This window comes from Homarus americanus, unplaced genomic scaffold, assembly GCF_018991925.1.
Source record: "Homarus americanus isolate GMGI-L3 unplaced genomic scaffold, GMGI_Hamer_2.0 scaffold42903, whole genome shotgun sequence".
In the NCBI taxonomy this organism is placed as follows: Eukaryota; Metazoa; Arthropoda; class Malacostraca; order Decapoda; family Nephropidae; genus Homarus; species Homarus americanus.
In genome coordinates, this window is record NW_024713859.1 from 41,480 (window position 1) to 52,267 (window position 10,788).

General features: G+C 41.2%; 1 protein-coding gene across 1 annotated transcript; it reads right to left on the reverse strand.

Moving 5' to 3' along the window:
- Positions 1-478: 478 nt before the first annotated feature.
- On the reverse strand, positions 479-9,720 carry LOC121874888 (transcription activator MSS11-like). The gene is made up of 2 exons (XM_042379213.1): positions 9,557-9,720; positions 479-1,304 (listed from the first exon to the last, which is right to left on the reverse strand). Exons 1-2 carry the CDS (start codon positions 9,718-9,720, stop codon positions 479-481), a joined length of 990 nt encoding a protein of 329 aa, XP_042235147.1.
- Positions 9,721-10,788: the final 1,068 nt, after the last annotated feature.

A 10,788-nucleotide genomic window follows, 5' to 3' on the forward strand; every position in this document is an offset into this window, starting at 1 on the left:
TGGGTTAGGTTAGGTTAGGTTAGGTTAGGTTAAGTTAGTTTGGATTTAGCATGGGTTAGTTTGGGCTTAGGCTAGATTATTTTACGTTAAGTGAGATTAAGATAAGCTCAGGTCAGGTTAGGTTGTCAGTTTTGTTTAATTTATGTTAGATTTACAGTAGGTTAGGTTAATTCAGGTTGGGTTAGGATAGGTTAGATTAGGTTAGGTTATATAAGGTAAGATTGGATTAATAATGTAAGTTAACCTTTTCTCTTAACTTGAGTTTTTGGGAAGGTAAGAGAATAAAGTTCAAGTCTCACTTTAATTTGTGTTATCATTACTTAAAGTTGAATTGTTCTTTACCTTAATCCAACCAGGTAGATACGTTCCAACCTCTCTCAATACCAGGAATAATTGATAATCACACACTTAGCTTCTCACACGGGCGTATATGTCAGGTATAATTAGCCACCTCCTTCCCCACCAACCCCGAAGGTATTCATGAAGTCTTTGTTGAGAGGTTCTTTGTGAGGCTGTGTTTGTTGAGAGGTTCTTTGTGAGGCTGTGTTTGTTGAGAGGTTCTTTGTGAGGCTGTGTTTGTTGAGAGGTTCTTTGTGAGGCTGTGTTTGTTGAGAGGTTCTTTGTGAGGCTGTGTTTGTTGAGAGGTTCTTTGTGAGGTTGTGTTTGTTGAGAGGTTCTTTGTGAGGTTGTGTTTGTTGAGAGGTTCTTTGTGAGGCTGTGTTTGTTGAGAGGTTCTTTGTGAGGCTGTGTTTGTTGAGAGGTTCTTTGTGAGGTTGTGTTTGTTGAGAGGTTCTTTGTGAGGTTGTGTTTGTTGAGAGGTTCTTTGTGAGGCTGTGTTTGTTGAGAGGTTCTTTGTGAGGTTGTGTTTGTTGAGAGGTTCTGTGAGGCTGGTTTGAAGGATGGGTTCTGTGTGAGGCTGTGTTTGTTGGATGATTCTGTGTGAGGCTGTGTTTGTTGATGGTTCTTGTGTGAGGCTGTGTTTGTTGATGGGTTCTTTCAGAGGCTGTGTTTGTTGAGGTCTTGTGAGGCTGTGTTTGTTGAGAGAGTGTTTGGAGGCTGTGTTTGTTGATGGGTTCTTGTGTGGAGGGGAGGCTGTGTTTGTTGAGAGGTTCTTGTGAGGCTGTGTTTGTTGAGAGGTTCTTTGTGAGGCTGTGTTTGTTGAGAGGTTCAGAGGCTGTGTTTGTTGAGAGGTTCTTTGTGATGAGAGGTTCTTTGTGAGGCTGTGTTTGTTGAGAGGTTCTTGTGAGGTTGTTTGTTGAGAGGTTCTTTGTGAGGTTGTGTTTGTTGAGAGGTTCTTTGTGAGGCTGTGTTTGTTGAGAGGTTCTCAGAGGCTGTGTTTAGAGGCTGTGTTTGTTGTTGAGAGGTTCTTTGTGAGGTTGTGTTTGTTGTTCTTTGTGAGGCTGTGTTTGTTGATGGGTTCTTTGTGAGGTTGTGTTTGTTGATGGGTTCTGTGTGAGGCTGTGTTTGTTGATGGGTTCTGTGTGAGGCTGTGTTTGTTGATGGGTTCTGTGTGAGGCTGTGTTTGTTGAGAGGTTCTGTGGGGGGGGGGAGGGAGGGGAGGGGTAGACACACTATAAATGTTTTTCTAAAGAGAGAGAGAGACTTCCGTATCTTACCTACAACTGAGAACAATAACAATTACGATTTGTCAGTTCACCATCTATACATAAGGTTAGGTTAGGTTAGGTTAGGTTAGGTTATGTTAGGTCAGGTTAGGTTAAGTTAGGCTGGGCTGGGTTCGGTTAGATAGGGATCGATCAGGATGGGTTAGATTAGGATGGGTTAGATTGGGATAAGTTAAAATAGCTTAAATTGAGTTAGGTTAGCTTAGGTTGAGTAAGGTTAGGCTCAGTTAAGATAGGTTGCGTTAGGTTAGGTTAAATTGTTAGGTTAATTAGATTAGATTATGTCAATTCAATTACATTTCAGTAGACTTGATATTTAACTTTCTTGGTTTGCCCAGTACTTGTTCAATCACTCATCAAGTCGTGACCCTCGCCTGGGAGGATGGTTCTTGGCAGACTCTTATATAGAATCAGAGAACACATGTCTCCTAACATAGATGGCTTCACCCATGGTAAAGGTGTACATAATTGCATCACCACATTCCTAACTGTGCATGGTGATGAAAGGCACAGATACACCACATTTCTTGACCTAAAAGCTGCTTTTGATTTTGCCAATAGGCAACTGATATTGTACGAACTAGCCAAAATGGATATAGGAGGTCGGCTGTTACACTGGATAAGTGGTTACCTAACCACCAGAAGGGCTGCTGCACTGTTTCAGGGTTACAAAAGTGAAGATAAAGATATGCAACCTTGGTACCCCTCAAGGTGGAGTACTTAGCTCCACTTTGTTCAATGTTCTTATGAATGCATTATTAAATTCACTACCAGACAACCCCAGCAATATCTCAATCAGCTATGCTGATGATATTCTTATACATACTAAAACTCATCGTTTTATGCAAACCACCCTGAACCATGTACACGCAGCCTGTGAAAACCTCGGTCTTATTATCCCCACTGAGAAATTAAGGTGTTCAACAAGCAAGCTGGTAACCGCAAACGCGGCCCCGCCAAGTTCAAGATAGGTAACAACTTTATTGACTATGTTTCTTCTTTTAAATATCTTGGTGTTTCCGTCCCTTGTACCTTACCTGCCATACAACAGTTAACTCGCCAATGTACTGACAGACTGAGACCTCTTAGAAGTGTAGCGGGGTACAGCCCACATTATGGTGCTAATAATAGAATTGTTAAAACAATGTACCTAGGCTATATAAGATCTCTGATAGATTACCACGCACCAGCCCTGGTCCTTCGTGACGGGAAAGGCGTTGACAAGCTCGAGAAGATGCAAAATAAAGCCCTCAGAATTATCCTAGGATGTCCCATGAGCACTAAAGTACTTAATATGGGGAAAGAACTAGGTATACCCAGTGTTAAAGATAGAATAATTGAAGTCAACCTCATGATAGCCCTGAGGCTTCTGCGTGGTGAGCCTGATAACATTGTTTCCTTAAAATTGCTAGAATTTATGAACCATGGGACTACTGAGTCTAAATGGATCCAAACTACAGGTACACATATGAAGATATTTGGACTAGACCACCTGTACAAAGTTGAGACACAACAGCACTTCCTGCCACCCTGGCGGACAGTTCCCTTCGGTATCACAATACCGACATATCCGCCCAAAAGATTAACTATACAAAGTATTTATCTCCAACACACTGCCAAAGTGAAAGCTCCTGAACACATACACACACTACAGACTGATGATAACACTTTACAAACTGAATTAGTTGCCATACTCACAGCTATTAAATTTATTGAAACCACTGTCACTGACAGTCTCACCATCACTGACTCGCTATCCTCACTACTTGCCCTTGACACCCTCAACTCAAGTTGTCACGTGCTTGTCTCTGAAGCCAGATACAAATATGCGTACCTTGTTGGCCGGGGTGTCAAGATCAAACTGTTGTGGATCCCCTCTGACATAGGCCTCAAAGAACATGACAGAGTTGATGCCCTCACCAAACTCGCGTCTAACAAAGACACTGTTGAATACAATCTGGGTCTGTCAAAAAGAACTCTTAAAACTGTAATTAGGAAAGAACTTATTGATGAATTTGAAGCAAGCAGACAAGTGCAAACAGGCACTAGTCGATCCATAGTTTACCATGATGAGATGTATCAAGTAAAACATGTATATGGAGCAAGTAACAAGATCACTAGATTACAAGATGTTGTAGCCGCTAGACTAAGGTGAGGTTATAAGTACCTCTGGCAGTATGTCCCTCAAGCAGACGTGAACAAGACTTAATGTAAAGTGTGTGGCCAGACATATGGCCACACACTTGAACACTACGTCCTCGATATGTGAAGATAGAACGTTTTAGGGACAGGTCCAAGCACACTGTGTGTGAAATGGCACAACACTTTATCTCTAATGGCAAGATAGCCGACATATTAAGGTGGTATCCACTACTGAACTTAGTACAGTATGGAACCAAATACGCAATGTGCCTGAATACCTCTCAGGCAATTGTGAATAACTAAGTGTGCGGCCAGACTACTGCCTTACACTGCAGTACACTGGCAGTTGTGAATAAGTTACCCTTTATGTACGGAACTAAACAAAGAATTTATATAAAATATTCTGTAACACTGCCATAATATCCTCACCACCGAGGTTAGTTATACTAATCCATTGTGAACCCTACTCTGTAATCCTTTTGCTCTGCCGCTCACAGGATGAGTATGGGGTGCACAATAAACTAGCCGCTGTAAGTGGGAAAATAAAAAAAACATAGTAGAGAAACAAAGTGATTGGACTTTATCATCAACTTTTCGCTGGTCTCTTTGTGTAAATGTCATGTTTCAATTGTGATCAATGTGTTGGCGTATTGGTAAACTTTGGGCTGTCATTGATTCAGGTCACCTCCAAGTGACGGTGGGACGACTACCTCCTTTGTGTGTGGGTGGGGTGGGGTGGGGTTGGGTGGGGGTGGGGTGGGATGGGGTGGGGTGGGGGTTGGGCTTAATGGGTTGGGGTGGGGTGGTATGGGGGGTAGGGTGGGTGGGGGTGGGTGGGTGGAATGGGGTGAGTGATACGTATAGCTGAGAGATATACAGGACTGAGACACACTGGCAACTGAGAGATGTACAGGATAGAATGAAATTTAGGTTAGACGTAAAGATTAAACGAGGGAGGTGAGAGGGAAGGTGAGGGAATGAAGATGGAGTGAGAGAGATGAGAGGGAGAGGTGAGGGAGGTGAAGATGGAGTGAGAGAGATGAGAGGAAAGGAAGGTGAGAGGGAGATGAGAAGGGGAAGTGAGAGGGAGAGGAGAATGGGAAGTGAGAGGGGAAGTGAACTGCAAGGAAGGGAAAGGTGAGAGTGAGAAGAGAGGGAGGTGAGAGGGAAGTAAGAGGGAGGTGAGAGAAACGTAAGAGGTAGATGAAGAGGAAGCAAAGAGGAGACAATAGGGGAGTGGATGAAGAGAGGGAAGTGAGAGTGAGAAGAGAGGGAGGTGAGAGTGAACAAGAGCGTGTGTGTTGATACAAGCAAAATAAGTGTTCAGGGGAGGGAGAGACCAGGTGAGAAGAGCAGCACACCTGACAAAAATAAGAAAATCGGAAGGTGTGAATGGGGAGGAGAGGAGGATGATAAACAAGGGAGACACAGGTAGAGTATTTACAAGGGATGTGTTGTGAGTTGGTAACAGATAAAAAGATATATGAGTGATAATGAACAAGACACAAGGAAAGTGATAACTGTGTGTGAAGGTAACAAGAAACGACAATAACAGAGGAATGGAGAATTGATAGTAAAAGGTTATATACGATATATATACTCTATATATAAACAATACTTCACTAGTCGGGAATCGAACCCTGAACCTCTGCGTGTGAACAAGGATCGCTACCATCGCGCCACTAGGACAATAAAACCAATCCTAGGCTTTGTATATTCCACACCAAGTCTGTTCAGAGAAGGCAGGGAAGGGGGAAGAGGACGAAGTCTTCATAATCAGAGGCTGCAACAACTTCTATTTTTTTTCTTTTTTTCTTTTACGGGGATTAGCCCACCCGTGCACAGGTCACTGACCCACATCGGGGCCTGGGGGGCGAACATGTAATAATAATAATAATAATAATAATAATAATAATAATAATAATAATAATAATAATAATAATAATAATAATAATAATAATAATAATAATAATAATAATAATAATAATAATAATAATAATAATAATAATAATAATAATAATAATAATAATAATAATAATAATAATAATAATAATAATAATAATAATAATAATAATAATAATAATATAAAGGGAAAAGAAAGACAAAGAAACGAAATACAGACATGTAGAGAGAGAAAGAGAGATGAGAGAGAACCTTTCTCACTTAGAGTGTCTTAATCATTTACTCCTCTTGTAATGAAAAAAAAAAGAAGCCGGAAAAATTCTCTCTGACATTTCACGTCAGTAGAAACTTTTTCAATATTAGACTTTACTGTAAATGTTACGTTTAAAAGATAAATGATAGGTGGTATCTGGTTTATCTGGGTTTAATTGTGGGATTTGTGCCATTTTGTCCGGGTTTTATGTTAGATTTCTCTGGGGTTTAGCTGGGTTTATGTTTTTGGTTTTTTCGAGGTTTTAAGCTCTTTTTCGGTTTAGGGTCTGGATTTTATGTTGTCTTTGGGGTTTATGTGGATTTTATCTGGGTTCTTGAGGGTTTTAACTGGGTTTTATGTAGGTGTTTAGGGTTGTGGAATTTGTCTGGTTTTATGTGGGGTTTTTGTCTGGGTTTTTATAATTTATGTGGATTTTATTTCGATTATATTTAAATTTGGGATTGTGTTTTTCTCTGGGTTTTGTGAATTTTATTTGGGTTTACTGAGGGTTTTTATTTTTTGTTTTTTTCTGAGTTTTTGTTTGACTTTTATATGGGTTTTTCTATTGACTTTGTTTATGTTTTATGAGGGTTTTTCTAGTACTTATGTGGGTTTATTTGGTTTTACGTGGTTTGAGGAGTGTTTACGTCGGGGTTTGAGGTGTGTTTACGTCGGGGTTTGAGGAGTGTTTACGTCGGGGTTTGAGGTGTGTTTACGTCGGGGTTTGAGGTGTGTTTACGTCGGGGTTTGAGGTGTGTTTTGCCGGGTTTGAGGTGTTTACGTCGGGGCTTGAGGAGTGTTTATCGGGTTTGAGGAGCGTTTACGTCGGGGTTTGAGGAAGTTTACGTCGGGGTTTGAGGTGTGTTTACAATGGGGTTTGAGGTGTAAGCCGATGCCGGGTTTGAGGGGTGTGTTTACGTCGGGGTTTGGCGTGTTTACGTCGGGGGCTTGGGGGTGTGTTTACGTCGGGCTTGGGGGTGTGTTTACGTTTGGGGCTTGAGGTGTGTTAACGTCGGGTTTGGAGGTGTGTTTACGTCGGGGTTTGAGGTGAGCGTTTACGTCGGGGTTTGATGTGTTTACGTCGGGGTTTGAGGTGTGTTTACGTCGGGGCTCTGAGGAGTGTTTACGTCGGGGCTTGAGGAGGTTTACGTCGGGTTTGAGGTGTGCTTACGTCGGGGTTTGAGGTGTGTTTACGTCGGGGGTTTGAGGTGTGTTTACGTCGGGGCTTGAGGGTGTTAACGTCGGGGTTTGAGGTGTGTTTACGTCGGGGTTTGAGGTGTGTTTACGTCGGGGTTTGAGGTGTGTTTACGTCGGGGTTTGAGGTGTGTTTACGTCGGGGTTTGAGGTGTGTTTACGTCGGGCTTGGGGTGTGTTTACGTCGGGGCTTGGGGTATGTTTACGTCGGGGCTTGGGGAGTGTTTACGTCGGGTGGTCGTGATAGAAGGACTTATTACTAGACAGTGACGTGTTTATTAAGATCAATTGTCCTCTGCTATTTCTTCTTCTCTTTTTCCTCCTTCTTAGTTCTTTCTTTTTCTTTCTTATTTCTTTTTTATTTCTCTTTTCTTTCTTTCTTAACCTCACAAAACTAAAAGAGAAAGAGATGTGATAGAGAACGCGAGACATTAGCCGGGGAGTGGGGTGCTGGTGGGAGAGTGGTACGGTTCTTGTCTTCGCAAGCGAGATGTCACGGGTTCTATTCCCGGGCTGGTGGAAGTTGTTTGGACATACTTCCTAGCCTGTTCACCTAGCAGTAAAGTAGGTACCTGTTGTAAGTCGAAAGTTGCGAATTCGTATTCAGGGACAAGTTGTTGGAGCTTCCAATAACTTCATGACATAAAACCACTGACTCTTCAGGCTTCTACGCCCTTGACCCTTCAGGCTTCTACGCCCTTAACTCATGAGACATAAAGGTAAGCATGAACTCCGCATGCTTCCCTGTTGGGCGCTGTAAACGCTTCTGCGCTTCACCTTACACATGGATGTAGGGGAGTGCCCAATAAAAAAAAAAAAAAAAATTAGCCGGAGAGAGAGAGAGAGAGAGAGAGAGAGAGAGAGAGAGAGAGAGAGAGAGAGAGAGAGAGAGAGAGAGAGAGAGAGAGAGAGAGAGAGAGAGAGAGAGAGAGAGCTTGTAGGAGTAAATGGATTTCCTGAATATTAAACACCCCAGCTTATTTTACGCTATGATTAACCACCCTAATGCTATGTGGAGGGGTTAGGTTAGGTTAGGTTAGGTTAGATGAGAGAAAATTAGGTTAGGTTAAGTCAAGTTCGAGTAAGGATTATTAATCTAAAGGGATTTTTTCAAATGTACCAAACTAAAACACGAGACAAGACTGGACCAATACAGTCAGATACAGGCGAGCTAACTGATAACGACGGAGAAATGAACAATAATCTGAACAAATATTTTTCAATAATTTTCATCACCGAGAATTTAAACATGATACCCGAGGCACCGACTATATACAGAGATAGTGAAGAAAATAGATTAAGTGAGATAGTAGTGACTAGTAACGATGTTAGTAAAGAAATAGATAAACTAAAGCCTAATAAGTCACCAGGTCCCGATGAGATATTTTCCAGAGTATTAAAGAAATGTAAGGAAGAATATACTGGTATCCCCTCGAGAAGCAAAAGCTGATCAACGTCCCAATGTGTGTGTGTGTGTATGTGTGTGTGTGTGTGTGTGTGTGTGTGTGTGTGTGTACAGGAGGTCTGGCTATCTGTTAATAGGCTGTCTCTACTAATGAAAGTTGAACCATTCACTTATTGGGCAGTGTTGTAAGGAAGTTCATTTCATAATCACGTACACTGTACAGAGAAGGTCTATGAGGCGCCCAAGGTAAGCTGTACGCGGAACTGACCTTCTTTGTACTGTCGACCACAAAGAGCAATTACAGTCTAGTGTTTTTAATTTTTCATTGAGATGGACACGAAGTAATCCGCCTGTCTCATTGCTCTGCCTGTCACTGTCTGTCTTCTTTGTCTTCCTGTCGCTTTCTGTTTGTCTCACTTTTAATTCCAAGTATAATCAACTTGCCCCTAGAGTACGATAAATTTGAGTATGATAACATTGTACTCTGAGATTTTTCATCGTACTTAATAATCAATATTTTCCTGTATTCTAACAATGATGATTTATAATGACTTTTCATCATACTCAGGTTAGTAATCATACCTGGGTGAGTTTAATTAGAGATATACTGGGAAGTAATTAGTTCAGTATGTCCACACTCTGAATAATATATGTGTGTACCATATGTGTAGTTGTTCACCAAACCTGTTATATATGCGTTATCCATACATATATATGTAATGACTGCTTTTGGCACCTTTGTAAAGGGTCCTCCTGACACCATTGTAATGGATACCATTGGCACCATTATGAAGATATAGTGAGTTATAGTTGGAGGGTTCGAAACGTGAGGAAAGTTAGTAGCATAGTCCAATAGTTATTTAACTGTTAAAATGTTCCTAAGCGAAATCTGCTAAACAACAATTATAAGTACAGCTATTTATTAGTTAACTGAATGACCTGGACACATTAATATATCATTATATTGGCGTTACCAGATGATGACTCCCGGACACAAACCTGACGTGGCTACACTTCCCACTATAAGTAAGTTACCCTGTGAATCGCTCTAACATTGACTCACTTGTGACCTGGGGGAGGCCCAGCAGCTGGGGACTCTGACTGCAGGGCCTAGCCTGGCTGGGGAGGGAGGTCTTCCTCTCGATCTCGGGACTTGTGATTGAGAGTGACTCCGTCTGGCTCTGGAAGCTGTAGGTCATCGCTGGAGGGAGCTGTAGGTCACCTTTATTAACCGTTTGCTTATTGTCGTAGGCCGGCCGATGTCGTCTGTTAATTATTCTAACCTGGGTGTGGTTGGACAGGTGACTTTGGCCAGGTACGTGGTGCTTAGGGTTCACAGGGTGTGGCGTGCTTATCGTGGTAGGCCGGCCGATAATGCCCCCTAACAAATACTAACCTGGTTGTTTGGTCAGGTAATGGTGTACTGCTGGAGGGCAGCGTCATACCGCCTGTTCTCTCATCATACGGCGGCGAGAACTCCTTGCCCTTTGTGACCCTTGTTGGGTCAGGTCTGAATCTCATTTAATTATTGTAGGGTGTGTGTGTGTGTGTGTGTGCATCATTGATCGTTCTTTCTAAATGTCGAGTTTGCCTTCATCATTGATGTACTCTCTCAAAAATATCAGGCTTACCTACAATATACATATATATACATATATATATATATATATATATATATATATATATATATATATATATATATATATATATATATATATATATATATATATATCATGAAGATTATAATCAGTTTTAACACCCTGTGACTTATTACAGAATTTCACTGCCTGGGATATATTTCATAATTTTGATAGTTGAAAATTGTAGGTTTCTCTCAGTATAATTTCTGTTTACCCAATATATCATGTTATAAATAACTTAAATATTTGTTATTTACTTTTCTTTTTATTATTATAATGTCTTTTTTGTAATATTATTAATCCGCCTGAAACCGTGAGACAGAGTCTTACTGTCAGTGATGTCTGTCTGTCTCCGTCCACCTGTCTCCAAAATAACTTGAAACGGGTTTACGGATTTTTACTAAATTTGGCAGTTTTGACGAGCGTGTGACAAAGTCTATATGATAAACTCTTGGTGAAATTAGCTCTAAAATTAACCAAGTATTCCCATGGGGATGGTTTGCGCAGTGATAATGCAGAATATTTTTTGAGGATGAAAGAAAACCATGACAAGAGACAGTCTCCAGCGGTGACTGCATTATTAAGAGTAACAGCATCATTAGTTCGTTATTTACCCTGCCATGGTTA